Source organism: Bison bison, unplaced genomic scaffold (assembly GCF_000754665.1).
Source record: "Bison bison bison isolate TAMUID 2011002044 unplaced genomic scaffold, Bison_UMD1.0 scf7180017864282, whole genome shotgun sequence".
Classification (NCBI taxonomy): Eukaryota; Metazoa; Chordata; class Mammalia; order Artiodactyla; family Bovidae; genus Bison; species Bison bison.
In genome coordinates, this window is record NW_011494854.1 from 1,030,873 (window position 1) to 1,047,225 (window position 16,353).

Consider the following 16,353-nt stretch of genomic DNA (forward strand, 5'->3'; position numbering starts at 1 on the left):
TTATTGAGCCCATCTTTGCATGAAATGTTCCCTTGGTATCTCTAATTTTCTTGAAGAGATCTCTAGTCTTTCCCATTCTGTTGTTTTCCTCTATTTCTTTGCATTGATCGTTGAGGAAGGCTTTCTTATCTCTTCTTGCTATTCTTTGGAACTCTGCATTCAGATGCTTATATCTTTCCTTTTGTCCTTTGCTTTTCGCTTGTCTTCTTTTCATAGCTATTTGTAAGGCCTCCCCAGACAGCCAATTTGCTTTTTTGCATTTCTTTTCCATGGGGATGGTCTTGATCCCTGTCTCCTGTACAATGTCACAAACCTCATTCCATAGTTCATTAGGCATTGTATCTATCAGATCTAGTCCCTTAAATCTATTTCTCACTTCCACTGTATAATCATAAGGGATTTGATTTAGGTCATACCTGAATGGTCTAGTGGTTTTCCCTACTTTCTTCAATTTAAGTCTGAATTTGGTAATAAGGAGTTCATGATCTGAGCCACAGTCAGCTCCTGGTCTTGTTTTTGTTGACTGTGTAGAGCTTCTCCATCTTTGGCTGCAAAGAATATAATCAATCTGATTTCAGTGTTGACCATCTGGTGATGTCCAAGTGTAGAGTCTTCTCTTGTGTTGTTGGAAGAGGGTGTTTGCTATGACCAGTGCATTTTCTTGGCAAAACTCTATTAGTCTTTGCCCTGCTTCATTCCGTATTCCAAGGCCAAATTTGCCTGTTACTCCAGGTGTTTCTTGACTTCCTACTTTTGCATTCTAGTCCCCTATAATGCAAAGGACATCTTTTTTGGGTGTTAGTTCTAAAAGGTCTTGTAGGTCTTCATAGAACCGTTCAACTTCAGCTTCTTCAGCGTTACTGGTTGGGGCATAGACTTGGATTACTGTGATATTGAATGGTTTGCCTTGGAAATGAACAGATCATTCTGTCGTTTTTGAAATTGCATCCAAGTACTGCATTTCGAACTCTTTTGTTGACCAATATGGCTACTCCATTTCTTCTGAGGGATTCCTGCCCGCAGTAGTAGATATAATGGTCATCTGAGTTAAATTCACCCATTCTAGTCCATTTTAGTTCACTGATTTCTAGAATGTTGACATTCACTCTTGCCATCTCTTGTTTGACCACTTCCAATTTGCCTTGATTCATGGACCTGACATCCCAGTTCCTATGCAATATTGCTCTTTACAGCATTGGACCTTGCTTCTATCACCAGTCACATCCACAGCTGGGTATTGTTTTTGCTTTGGCTCCATCCCTTCATTCTTTCTGGAGTTATTTCTGCACTGATCTCCAATAGCATATTGGGCACCTACTGACCTGAGGAGTTCCTCTTTCAGTGTCCTATCATTTTGTCTTTTCATACTGTTCATGGGGTTCTCAAGACAAGAATACTGAAGTGGTTTGCCGTTCCTTTCTCCAATAGACCACATTCTGTCAGATCTCTCCACCATGACCTGCCCGTCTTGGGTTGCCCCACGGGCATGGCTTAGTTTCATTGAGTTAGACAAGGCTGTGGTCCTAGTGTGATTAGATTGACTAGTTTTCTGTGAGTATGGTTTCAGTGTGTCTGCCCTCTGATGCCCTCTTGCAACACCTACCATCTTACTTGGGATTCTCTTACCTTGGGCGTGGGGTATCTCTTCTTGGCTGCTCCAGCAAAGCACAGCCGCTGCTCCTTACCTTGGACGAGGGGTATCTCCTCACTGCCGCCCCATCTGACCTTGAACATGGAATAGCTCCTCTAGGCCCTCTTGCACCCATGCATCCACCGCTACTTGGATGTGGGGTTGGTCCTCCTGGCCGCCACCCCGACCTCGGACGCGGGGTATCCCCTCTCGGCCGCCGCCCCTGGGCTCAGGGGGTGTGTAGCTTCTCCAGGCTGCCGCCCCTGGCCTTGGGCGTGGAGGCATGGGGTAGCTCTTCCTGGCTGCCGCCCCTGACCTCGGACGTGGGGTAGCTCCTCCCGGCCACCGCCCCTGACCTCAGACTTGGGTAGCTCTTCTCGGCCATTCCTGTGTCCTTGCAGCCTGGCACTCTCGGCCGCTGCCCCTGACCTCGGACGTGGGGTAACTCCTCTTGGCCACCGCCCTTTGGGCATGGGGTCCTCCCGGCTTCTGCCCCTGACCTTGGACGTGGGGTAGCTCCTCTTGGCCACGCTTAGTGCGCCGGTCGCTTTCCTTACTCCCTTCCAAAATACCCTTTCATGGACAATTCAGCTTTTAAAGTGAAAAATAAAACCCAATAAGAACAAACCAACAGTTGGAAAACCATTTATTCAATTTAGTATTATATTTTATATATGAGGACATTGTGATCCAGAGAAGTTCAGTGAAATATGTTTGTTAATGGCAGTGTTGGAACTATTATCTAGGCCATTTCCAAAAGACAAATGTGGTTTTTATATAGTGGTTATTTTAAATTCAGCTGGAAAGCAAATTTTTTTGAACTCTTAATTTCTGATACTTATGTTGCTTCCCACCTTGAAGGTTAATGGTTGTTGGCCTATGTTTTAAAGTACATTGTATGAGTTTATATGTGTCATTTTTGTCTCAAACTAGTCAGTAATTTGGAGAAGGAAATGGCGACCCACTCCAGTATTCTTGCCTGGAGAATCCCAGGGATGGGGGAGCCTGGTGGGCTGCCGTCTGTGGGGTCGCACAGAGTCGGACATGACTGAAGCGACTTAGCAGCAGCAGCAGTCAGTAATTAGGTGTTGGTTTGAGTCACTTAAAATTTTTTTTTCTGTCATGCAGCTTTTTGTTTACATTATTCCATTAATGATTTTGAAAAGAGCAGTCAAATGATGTTACCTGCTGCCTTAAACAAATATATAACTTTTATGTCAGAACACTTTATTAATCTAAACATTGCATATTTAGGGGCCTAGTGCTTAAAGCAAACAAAAGCTAAAAATTGCTTTTCTATGCTAAATGAAATATAATAATTAAAACATTTTATTATATACTACTGGAATTATTTTAAAAATTATGCTTATATGTAGCCACTATAGTATTATATAGAAACCAGTTTTTTTCTTTTTTTTTTTAAGCAATGTAATGACACCCTCTTCTTGAATCATAGATACAACTTATTTCTCTGGTATGTTAATGGTAATTTTTTTTTTTAAGCAGAGAAGGGTTTATTGCAGGACCAAGCAAAAAGAACAAGAGGCTTCTACTCTAAAAAACCCCAAATCCCCGTATGGTTTTTAGGGAGAAGGTTTTATAGGCAAAATTTGGGGAGAGGGCTACAGGGTATGTGACTTTTTTCTGATTGGTTGGTGGTAAGGTAATAGGGTGGTGCCCCAGAAATCTTGAGCTAATCCCAAAGTCACCATTCTCCACTTGGGTGGTGGCCCCAGTTCCTGGATGTATGGCTGTTGTCTCCATTTCCTTCACGTCCCAGGGATCCTTCTTTTGCTCCATAAAGCAAAAGAACCATGTAACCATGTCTGGCTTACAGACAGGACCCAGGGAGACCAAGTATAGTTCCCGTTGCGTGATGTCCATAAATTCCCACTCATCCTGAGTAAATTCTATGGCTACATCCTGGAATTTCAGCAGTTTCCTGAGAAGCTGCCATTTCCTCTTCTTTCTCTTGTCTGTATTGTTTTTTCTCATCAGTGTTATGTTGAGGAATCACATCAGCATCTTAAGAGTGTCCCTTTGCTCTCAACATACCCATAGACAGAAGGATCTTGAAATGCCTAAAGCGCCAGCTTAGCCTATCCTTGTCTCAGAAGATATTCAGGAAAAATCAACTCCTGTATGGAGACCAGACTATGAATTAGTTCTTTCCTTTTTATAGTGTTCTTGTCTCATTCAGATGTCAGGAAATTCTGCTAATATGGGTATGTGGGCTGCACCAATTTTGCCCTTCGAAACCTACATTATATAGGTTTAACAGGAAACCATTTTGCCTCTTCTTGTAATTTTTTATTTTTATTTTTAAGATTTTCTTTCCCCTACTTACATAATATCCTTTTCCCTTTAGATGAGTCTTCTACTGTTAAGTCTCTAGCTTTCATGTTAGAGGCATTCTTAGGATATCTATAATTCTGGCTGCTTGTGATGAAGAGCTAGCTCTCAGTGCCTTGGTGGATGTTGTGGATCCTGAGCTTTACTCTGGGGTGATTTGAGCAAGCAGGTTTGTTGCGAAGCCCCTATGTTAGTCTCTTTGAAACTTTTTTGGTTTGTAAGATTTCTCAAAGAAGTATTTTCAAATATTGCCCAGAATATAGTGGTCTGACTGCCGTTATTCTGTAAATGAAATGGAGTCAAAGCCTAAGTATTCTGAATCAAAATGCATTTGAAGACTTTAACCGCATGTCCTCCTACCCTAAACCGTGCTTGTGTTTTACCTTCTTCAGAGATGAATTCTCCAGCTAGCATTCTGTTGGGATGGGATGAAGCAGTTTCATCCAGTCCTCATTTTAGCCTCCTATCTCCTCAACTCCAGCTTCCTAGGGGCTCAGTGGTAAAGAATCCACCTGCCAGAGCAGGAGACAGAGGAGATGCAGGTTTGATCCCTGTGTTGGGAATATCCCCTGGAGGAGGAAACAGCAACCCCCTCCAGTATTCTTGCTGGGATAATCCCATGGACAGAGAAGCCTGTCGGGCTACATACAATCCGTGGGGTCGCAAAGAGTCAGACGTGACTGAGCACGCAAGCACATGCTCACCTCCCAATTATTGATGTACCAGGTGCTTCCAGTTTCTGAGCTTTTTAAGGATTCTGCAGAGTAATTGGGGTTGATTTTCAGCCTTCCCCCTTGCCTTCTTGTGATTTGGCTTTCTTAGGTTTACTAGAATCATCCACATAGCCATTTGCTTTCCGATTAACAAAATTTTCGTTCTCTTTCCCTTTTTGGATTTTCCTCATCCTGTGCTTTTCATTAAAAGAAAAATACTGTTACTATTATTGTCATTGGAGTTTTGAGTGAAAGTAAAATTAAATATTTATGTTCATTATGTCATTTTAACTTTGAATGCTGAATGTATGACTTACATTCTCTGGATTACTGGGTGAAATTGAACCTTTAAAAAAAAACTTAATTTCCCTTCATGATTCTTGCATTGAAAGTGGTGTATGGATTATCTTTGATGGCTTTTTGGTTAGACTGTCTAAATTTTATTAGTTCTCAAGTTTTATTTTTTTATATTTGGATCTCTAATCCACCTGGAGTTGATTTTTATAGAGTGAAGTAGTGATTTATTTATTTTTTTCCCCCTGCAGAAAACCACCTCCAAGACTATTTACTGAAGAATCCATGCTTTTCTCACTGATTTGTAATGCTAATTCTGTCATATACAATTGATCCTCATTATTTTCAAATTCTATATTTTCTAATTTGACTACTTGGTAAATTTATTTGTAAACCTTGAATCAATACTCAGAGCACCTTACTGGTTATTTACAGATTTGTGTGGATGTGCAGAGGGCACCTAGATTCAAGTGGGAAAAAGCAAAACTCTGCCCTCTTGTTTCAGCTCATACTATAGACAAGGGTCCTCTTCATGGTCAGTTCAGTGCTGTGTTTTTGAATTTTTGTCCTTTGGTGATTTTGCTGATTTTGCTGTTTAGAATGTCTCCCACATGGAGTACCAGAGCACCATGTAGTGTTGCTGAGGGCAAGAAGGCTTTGATGTGCCTTACAGAGAAGATTTGTTGTTAGATAAGCTTTGTTCAGGCTGTTACAGTGCTCTTGGCTGTGAGTTCAATAGTAATGAATCAATAGTATGGTATATCCAGAAAAAGGTTGAGGAAATTTACTGGTCTGTACATAAAGTTATTACAAAAAGTGCTAAAGTAGCATGTATCGTATGTGATTGAAGCTATGGAATCACCATTTAAATCACAGTTTAATCTTGTGTCTATCATCTAATTTTGGTTTTATTTTATTTTTATAGTTTAAAACAGAGTGGAAAATTCCCTGGAAATCCTTGGCCACCCTATAAGAAAAGGACACCACTCCATCCCAGCTATAAAGGTCTCATGAGACTTTTGCACTGTAAAACTTTACACATTGTGCTATTCACTCTGCTTTACAAGGTACAGTAGTAATTTGACTAAGAAGACTAGATTAGAGTTTATTACCATAATTCTTAAATAAAAATGCCAAAAGATAATATGAACATAAAAGTACCATTTATAAAGCAAAGTGTATTTATATATTTAAGATGTGTGAGGATATGTCATAATCACATGTATGTGAGTTGTATTCTTGTAATTTCAAATCTAAGTTGGAAAATAACAGAGCTACACCATTTGTTATGGGAAACTATTCATCCTATCAGTTTCAGACAGGAATTATTATACAATTAGATACAAAGGAAAAAAAAACTATTGTTTCTTCTAATTAGAATTTGAAAAATTAAAAATTAACTTAAAAGTAAAAAGTATGCCTGTTAACAAATTTCCAACCACTACATATATATTATTTAAATTATTTAAGAAAATTAATATATTAAATTTAGTTAGCAGACATTTTTGTTTTTTTTCTTAATGTTTGAGATACAAACAAATACAGCTTTTAGATTTCTATACCTTCTATTCTTTTTAACTCTACCCCATGATCAGTTTTTCATTTTACTTGCAAAAATTACTCCTGTTAAAATTTTAGACATGGGCCTCAAAAAAAACCAATTGAATGGTTTATTTTCATTCATTTCTAAGAAAATTATTCAGTAAAATAATTTAAAATGTTCTTTTTTTTAATTAAAATAGAATATTTTTATTATTAAAAGGATATTTATAGTTTTGATCTTTTATAGACATTTTTCAATGTTTACTTAGTGCCAGATTTTGTTTCAGATGCTTTGTGTACACATATATACATTATTTTAATTCTAGTAGAAATCCCTATGAGTGACAGTTCTATTTTTATTCTCATCTCTCAGATATGTTTTTTTAAACATTTTATTATGTAGTTTTGGTTGCACTGGGTCTTCATTGCTGCATGTGGGCTCTCTCTAGTTGGGGCAAGTGGGGACTGTTGACTGTGGTGTGGGGGCTTCTCATTGTGGGGGCTTCTCTTGTTGCAGAGCACAGGCTCAGTAGTTGTGGCTCATGGGCCTAGCTGCTCCACAGCATGTGGAATCCTCCTGGACCAGGGATCGAACCTGTGCCCCCTGCATTGGCAGGCAGATTCCCATCCACTATACTACCAGGGAAGACCTCAGATATGTTTTTTGAGTTTTAGAGGTTAAATAACTGAATAAGGTTAAATAAGTGAATAAGTCAGTAAATCTTGATTTAAAAATTAAAGAAGACTACTGCAAATGATTTGTGTCCTTTCAAGTTATATTTTTTCAACATTTTCGTTTGCTTACCATAAGAATAATATTTCCTCAAAAATAGAAAGGCAGTATTTAGTTGTTACAAGATTACTATGACTGAGTTTTTAAAAATCTCAATTTTGTAATATCATTCCTGACTTTATGATAATAGAAGAACCTTTAATTGACACTGCATTGGCAGGTCAGCTTTCTAAAAATCAGTGTCAGTAAACCATTTCATCTCCTGCCATGTTTAATATTAAAAAACTTTAATACAGAACATGTTAATAAAACTCTCCTGAAACCATCCTCTCTTTTATTGTAGTACCTAAAAAAGTTTTTTTTGCTTCCTTAACCTTAAAGTTATACATTTGAAGCTGTAAGATGTAATACCACAGGTTTTCAAGCTAGAATTTATTTGATTTTAGCTAATAATAAAGGAGGCAGAGTTGTAACGGTATGCAGTCATTGGAAGTCTAAAATCTGTGTTCTGGTGTTGCTTACGCTAGCTGAGTGTGTGGCTGAACCTTGGTTTCCTCCCTGTAGAGTCTTGGGTTAGAAGGATTACCTCTGTTGCCTGTCAACCTTCAGTCCCGCCTTACTGCTCTCCTGTTCTTCCCACCACCCGTCTACGCCACCTCCCTACTATTTGTTGAACACCAGTTGCTAGATATTATTTGAAGCAGATTAAAGATGTTAATTGTATAATCCTCACAATAATTCTGGGCTATTATTCCAGTTTTAAAGATGAGGAAACTTAAGACCAGGTGTTGTTCAAGATCAAATAACTTCAGTATATACAAAATGTGTATAAAAAATCAGGTTTTTAAAAGGTTCTGAAAGTCTGTTCTCCTCACCATTGTGCCACACAAAATATGAATGGAAAAGTCTTCTCAGTAGTCAGATGGAACATTAGAAAATCAGTGAACTGGAAGTCTTAATTTTTTAGTCACAGTAGATTAGCTCCTAAGTGACTAAGGCTTTTCCAAGCCCTCTCTGCTGTTTGGGCAGTTTCTAGGAGGCTCAGCCTAGACTGGCCTCTCTTTGTTCTCCCTAGTCTCCCCTGCAGCGGACAGTGCCACTCCCCACAGAATCTCTCGTTTGCTGGCTGGCTTTTTTTTTTTTTTCTTTTTAATAATGAAGACAACAAGATGGCTACTAGGCTGTTTTTTCCTTACGGTATTTTATGTGTCTTCTGGTTAGTAGTTTGTTGCATTATACTGAATGAGTGATTGGTATAAGTTAGCCCACCGAGTCCTGCATAAAATGTGTAAGGCTTGCATAATCCATTTATAAGGTCAGATTTGTCAGTATTTCCTCAGCGCAACCTGTCTCCTAACCACTTTATTCTTTTTTCCTTTCTTGTATAAACCACACAGTGCATACACATGTACACAGTGTGTGCACAGAACTGAACACTGAACACTGAGTGCAGAGCACTCAAGCTCAGGACTATAATTTTAGAGACAGATTTTAATAATATTAATGTTCCATAAACAATTATTTTGCTCCCAATTATATACCAGGTGCTGTGCTAAACACATTTGCATGAACTATCCTATGTAACAAACATTTATCTGATATCCTTGTAATCCAGAGAAAAGTGTCAATAACTTAGGATGTAAAATATTCCTGTTAAATTACTTTATTAGATACTGGTATTTCTATAATAATTGTTTTAGTGGATTATTTAATGTGTTAAACTTTAGGTGATCAGTGAACTAATGATTCTGAATATTGCCTAAAATACTGTGTAATCCTGGGAGGGGAACCTGTTCTTTTGGTTTGAGTTTGTCTTTTCACCAAGGTATATGTTTACTTACTTACATATCTGATTATGATATGTATAACACATATGTATATATGATATGTATAACATATATATATTATAACATATATGTATAAATAACACATATATATTATGTTACATTGGTCTATAAGGTTAAAATACTTTTTGATATTTAAGTGAAATATGTTTTATGGAAAAAAGTAATATGGGGCATTTTTTTCCCTTTTTAAAGATTTTGATGGATCATCAAAATCTTTCAGAACATGTACTCTGTATGGTTTTATATCTGATTGAATTAGGACTTGAAAATTCAGCTGAAGAGGAATCAGATGAAGAGGTAAGTAGTTTATTATATTTTTAAATGTTAAAGTTGTGGTATGCCTTAATAAAAGGTTGCATGTCATCTTGAAGGTATTTATTTTGTCTGAGTATCAAACTTAGAAAAAAATCTTCTTAGGAACTTGGAAAGGCCCTTTTAAATCTTCAACTACATATGTTCTTTTAGAGATTTCACTAATATATAAAACTCCCATTTCGAGAATTATTGAATTTGAAATTTGTAATTCGTAATATGTAGATCTAAGAAAAGTTGTTAGTGCATTTTTGTGCTGTGCTCAGATGCTCAATTATGTCCAACTCTTTGTGACCCTATGGGCTGTAGTGTGCCAGGCTCCTCTCTGTTTGGGATTCTCCCAGCAAGAATACTGGCGTGGCATTTCCTCCTCTAGGTGATCTTCCCAACCCAGAGATCGAACCTGCATATCCTGTGTTGGCAGGCAGGTTCTTTACCACTAGTGCCATTTTTGTAGTTACTGGTCAGGAAGATCCCCTGAAGAAGGAAATGGAAACCCATTCCAATATGCTTGCCTGGAAAATCACATGAACAGAGGAGTCTGGCGGACTACAGTCCAGGAGGTCAGAAAGAGTGGGACATGACTGAGCAATTGAACTACACACACACACAGACACTGGTAAATAATTATGTTAGGACTTCAGTCTAGAAATTCTAATAATTTCATTAGGGATTTTATTTTTGAATAGCAAATTCTTTCTGTAAAGATTTTAAGTTAATGGAGTAAGATTTGTTGTAAAGAAGAATGTTTACTTGAGAATATAAGTTGTTAATGTGTTTCAGGACTGTATAAGTATCATTTCCTTGAAAGTAATTGTTAGTTACTACAAATTGATTTTACAGTTAATTGATATTTTTCTCATTCCCTCCATACAAAAAGACAACAGCAATAGACAGACAAGTGAAAAGGCTAGGCAGTACTTGGTAGTCTTAAGCTGAGTCAACCTATATTCTTTCATAGATATTAAAAAGATCATTAATATTCCTCTAAGAATAAGTCAGACTTTTGATAGATTTTTCAGACTTCCTTCCACAGTTAGTCCAAATTAGTGTTATTTGACTGTATTATGAGTTATTTTTAATGGGTGATGAAAAGTATCCTGTACTGCGTATTTCCAAATTGAAAAATGTATTTTCTTCTGGAGAAGTTTAGCTGACTTCCATATTAGCATCAAGCAGTTTGTTTTTAAATTTTGTGTTTGCATTTGGTTTTATTCGCACTTCGTAGTTGGTAAATGTGACTTTAAGGGATTAAAGGATATAACAGGCAGTGAACCATTATTTGGGCTTGTTACATCTCCATTGTATCTTGGACCTCACTGACAAGATTTGTATTCATTATGTTTATGTTTCAGGCATCAGCATGTGGACCTGAACGTTGTCATGACAGTTGGTTTCCTGGTAGTAACTTAGTATCAAATATGCGACACTTTATAAATTATGTTAGAGTGAGAGTTCCAGAGACTGCTCCAGAAGTGAAGAGAGACTCACTTGCAAGTACCAGCTCTGATAGCTTGGGATCTTTACAAGTAAGTGTAAAAGTGAGAACAAAAAAGGGAAAGACTTCATTATATTAGGATGTGTCATTTAGATCATCTTATCATATCCTAGGACTTCCCTGGTGGCTCAGTGGTAAAGAATCTGCCTGCAATGCAGGAGACGTGGGTTTAACCCCTGGGTTGGGAAGATCCCCTGAAAAAGGAAATGGCAACCACTCCAGTATGCTTGCCTGGGAAATCCCACAGACAGAGGAGCCTGGCAGGCTGTGGCCTATAGGGTTGAAAAGAGTTGAACATGATTTAGCAACAAAACAACAACAGAAACAGTCATATCCAAAAGAAACATAAATATGATTATAGATAACTTTAAATTGTCCTTTATATCTAAGCAACTCTGATATATCTAAGCAGCTTCTTCCTCACCCATCTTTTTCCTTTAATCTGCCAGAGTTCACGTCGGCCTAAAGTTCTTCAAAGAGAGGTAGATGTATGTGATACTTGCATTAACTAGCAATGTGGCTTTAACTGCAAATGGGGACAAATGCTGAAGTATTGTGTGTATATGTGTGTGTTTAATTAATATGGTTACAATAAAAAAAAACATTTAATGTATGTGTGCATTCTTTTTAAAATGCAGTAATTTAGGCTTTATTTTTAAAGAAAATCCACATTATTGAACTTAAAAAATAATACTGCATATTTAATAGTGAGCTTTTCTTAGTAGTGTTGGTATTTTGGGCCAATTATAAGACACACATTTTGTTCTGTTTACATTTAGCATTGTTACTAACATCTTAAAAATGAATGTTTCTGAAATCAAAATAAATTTTATCTTTAGTTGCTGGTGGCATGCCATTCACAACCCCCCTCTTTTTTTTTTGCTTATATGATAGTTAATTAACTGATAAAATAAGCCCACAAAAAGCTTAAACTTCTTATGTTGTGTATTTGGACTCATTTTAAAAATAAGCTATCTTATTGCATGTAGCTTAATTAATTTATAAAAAGCAGAAATTAAAAGTCTTGAAATGACATGGCAAACAACTAAACCTAAATACTTCTAATTCCTACAATCTAGATTTTTGCAAGTAAAGAACATTGAATCATACATTTCTTATTGAAACAAGTTCATTTGTAGGAACTTTATCTTTGACAGTATGCTTTTTCTGTGAACACCATAAAGAATTTTGAATAAAATATTGCAGTCTGTAAGAGGCAGCTTTTGCCTCTAGTGCTAGTAGAGGGAACTTGACAAACAGCTTGGACATTTAAAAAAAAAAATGTCTATTAAGCTCATAAAAGCTCAGCTGATTGAAACATTGTTTCTATGCTTGCTTTAAAAAATTTAGTGAAATCTATTAAACTGACTTGTATCTTAATTAAAAGATGATTTCTAAGAGCCCTAATGTAGTTTGACTGCTTTAGCAAAAAGGCTATTTTGAAGATAAATTATTGAGAAAAATAGTTTTAAAAAATCTGTTCAAATAAATATAGTTATATTAAATATGAAAGATTAATTTTTCATCTTTTATTTCATTTTAGTAACTTAAAGCATTTATGTTAGAAGTAATTTTCAAACTTTTAAAGTTCTTTAAAAATGAAATTAATTAGCAGTTGAGATTCATTAACTTGGAAAAAATTAATTTATAATTTTCTTAAGTGGATGATATCGTGGTCTTCTAGAATTTAGTCAGGAGTGTAGTATTCTTGATGAATGTCGGATAGCTTTGATTCCTTTAAACTGATGAAAGACTTAGTTTATGATTCCTTTTGAATATGGCTGTAGATACTACTGAAGCTTTGTCTATTTTCCCTGATAGGCTTAGGGGGCTTGCAAAAGAAGTGTTACTGTGGATAATCTCCTTTTTCCTCATTGTTGTTTCCAGATTGAGTGGGACTAAGTATATTTGAGAGAAGTTAAGGGACAAATTTACTTAACAAATCTATTAAATAAGTCTTTGGATGAAACTTTGAACATATCCTTTGGAAAATGTAATTAATGCTAATATATTTTAAAACTGACCCTGAATAACCTTCTCTTGATTTTTCTTTCTTTCTCATTTGAATGGTAGAATTCTGGTACAGCTCAGGTTTTCAGCTTAGTAGCAGAGCGCAGAAAGAAGTTTCAAGAGATCATCAATCGCAGTAACAGTGAAGCAAATCAAGTGGTTCGTCCTAAAACTTCAAGTAAATGGTCTGCACCTGGTTCAGCTCCACAGTTAACTACAGCCATTTTGGAAATTAAAGAAAGTATATTGTCTTTGTTAATTAAACTTCACCACAAACTCTCAGGAAAACAAAATTCCTACTATCCTCCTTGGCTTGATGACATAGAAATTTTAATCCAACCAGAAATTCCTAAATATAGTCATGGAGATGGTATAACTGCAGTAGAAAGAATTTTACTAAAAGCTGCATTGCAAAGCAGAATGAACAAACGCATCATTGAAGAGATATGTAGAAAAGTGACCCCTCCTGTACCACCCAAAAAGATTACTGCAGCAGAGAAGAAAACACTGGACAAAGAAGAAAGGTAATTTTTATTTTTAGTGCTTTAAACTAAAGTATGATGCAGTTGAAGATTTTATATTACCACCCCCACCCCTACTTTTGGTCATCTGAGGCTAGCTGTAATCATAACTGAATAGTTTGTAAGAAGAGGGGAATCAAAGATAGTCAGTGCTTGTACGTTTAGCATGCTTGAATTGGTTGAGTTTCTGTTCAGTGGCTCAGTTGTGTCCGACTCTTTGTGACCCCATGGACTGCAGCAGCGCGCCAGGCTTCCCTATTCATTGTCAGCTCCCGGAGCTTGCTCAGACTCAGGTCCATTCAGTCGGTGATGCCATCCAACCATCTCATCCTCTTGTCCCCTTCTCCTCCTGCCCTCAATCTTTCCCAGCATCAGGGTCTTTTCCAATGAGTCAGTTCTTCACATCAGGTGGCCAAAATATTGAAGTTTCAACTTCAGCATCAGCCCTTCCAATGAATATTTCCTTTAAAAAATATTTAGGAAATAAAAAAATTTAGAAGAGGACTGATTTCCTTTAGGATTGACTGGTTTGATCTCCTTGCAGTCCAAGGGAATCTCAGGAGTCTTCTCCAACTTCACAGTTCAAAAGCATCAATTCTTCAGCTCTCAGCTTTCTTTATAATCCCATCTCTCACATCCATACATGACTACTGGAAAAACCATAGCTTTGACTAGATGGACCTTTGTCAGCAAAGTAATGTCTCTGCTTTTTAATATGCTGTCTAGGTTGGTCATAACTTTTCTTCCAAGAAGCAAGCGTCTTTGTATTTCATGGCTGCAATCACCATCTGCAGTCATTTTGGAGCCCTCCCAAATAATATCTCTCACTGTTTCCATTATTTCCCCATCTATTTGCCATGAAGTGATGGGACCAGATGCCATGATCTTAGTTTTCTGAATGTTGAGTTTTAAACCAACTTTTTCACTCTCCTCTTTTACTTTCTTCAAGAGGCTCTTTAGTTCTTTTTCACTTTCTGCCATAAGGGTGGTGTCATCTGGGTATCTGAGGTTATTGATATTTCTCCTGGCAGTCTTGATTCCAGCTTGTGCTTCATCCAGCCTGGGACTGACCCTGACATTAAATTACTACTCTAAACCTGTAGACCCCTTTGGAAAAGTTGCTGTTATTTCTGTGGGGAACCTAATAATTCTCTTGCTGTTTTTTTTTTTTTAAGTATTAATTCAACTTTAAGATCTTCCTTGGTAGCTCAGACAGTAAAGTATCTGCCTGCAGTGCAGGAGACCCAGGTTCGATCTCTGGGTTGGGAAGATCCCCTGGAGAAGGGAATAGCAACCCACTCCAGTATTCTTGCTTGGAGAATCCCATGGACAGAGGAGCCTGGCGGGCTATAGTTCATGGGGTCACGAAAAGTCAGGTACAAGTGAGCAACTAAGCATGCATGCGCAAACCTGTAGACCCCTTTGGAAAAGTTGCTGTCTGTTACTACTGTGGGAAATCTAATAATTCTCTTGTTATTTTAAAAAAATATTAATTCAACTTTAAATGATAGTAGAAAATAAAAGAAAAATTTTAATAATCCTTACTTTAACTATGGACATAATGTGATTTTTAATTTTGATTCTGATTGTTTTGTTTTTGCTCCCTGCATCTGTAATTGTATAACTGGATTTGTTTCTAGCCGCATGAAAGCTTTTAAGTTACAAATGGTTGCTCAAACTCCTGCTACTGTTGTAGCTTCCTCCAGCTACTATTTGGGGCCCCTGGATCATATATCCTCAATATGAGGATTAGGAGAATATGTTGCCTCATCAATTTAGGGACAACGCCCCTTGTCAGCTCGAAAGTAGTTATGGAATGAGAACGACGCCCCTTTTCCCTAGGCAACATAATTCTCCTAAAAGAAAAGGGGGGAATGAGAGTGTCAGTTCCTAGGCAGGTTGATAGGGAGTCTAGGGGTCCCCAGGGAGAGAGGGGTCTAGAATTCTCAAGGAGGAAGAAAGGACAAACTTTTTTTCTTTCTCCACATTCCTTAGGATTATATACCAATAATGTATCCTGCCTAAGGACAGTCTTTGGATTCAACCTTCTGTTATCTTAAAATGTTTATTATGGGAGTAGACCTGGTCTTTACAAGGATGTATCTTGCCTGAGGACAGTGTTAATCTTAAAATGTAAATTATGGGAGTAGGTCTGATGAGGTCTTTACAACCTCCAGATATTCTTTGGATTATATAACTTCATTGTTAACACTAGCAAGGGGGTACTCTTTTTGCTCCCTTCTGATGCCTATGTCAGAAGCTTTCTCTGTCTCCTTTATACTTTAATAAAACTTTATTACACACACACACACACACAAAATTTGTTTTAGTTTCTTCTAGTGCTTTCCAGTCTTTCCTATATATGATCACAAATTGTTAAACAAGCAGTGTTTTAAAACTTTGATGGTTTTAGCTTTTGAAGATTTAAGTTGCTTTTAATTTGTTGTTGAATCATATTTATAAAACCTCTCCATTTTTCTTTAGACAGTGTTCTGTTTACCAAGATAAAGGAGGATAGGTGGCTCAGGATTAGCGGTAAAATTGACTTGCTCAGTTTTGTATGTTACTGAGTTTAAGGAAGGCATCCAGGTGAAGATGTTCAGTTGGATACAGGGTTAGAGACTTAGGTGAGAATTCTGAGTTAGAGCTACAAATTTAGGCATATAGGTAATAGAGCCTTGTATATGGAAGAATATGGACAATAAAAAGATGAGAACACTTGGTATAAAACTCAAGGGAAAAACATAAAAGAGATTAACTGAGGAAGGAGCACCTATAAAGGTGACTCAAAACAGGATGGTTAGAGTGAAATAAGAGGAAAACTGCAGAGAATGGCATTAGAGAGGCATAAGAGGAGGAGATTCAGAAAGGAAGAAAGATTGTTAAATGTTACAAAAGTTT

General features: G+C 37.1%; 1 protein-coding gene across 1 annotated transcript in view; it reads left to right on the plus strand.

The window, feature by feature from the left end:
• Positions 1-16,353, plus strand: part of UBR3 (ubiquitin protein ligase E3 component n-recognin 3 (putative)) — a 205,486-nt gene that overhangs the window by 97,573 nt on the left and 91,560 nt on the right. The window contains 4 exon segments of the mRNA XM_010849413.1: positions 5,915-6,056; positions 9,304-9,408; positions 10,779-10,952; positions 12,995-13,455. Of these exon segments, the coding sequence (XP_010847715.1) occupies positions 5,915-6,056; positions 9,304-9,408; positions 10,779-10,952; positions 12,995-13,455 (882 nt within the window).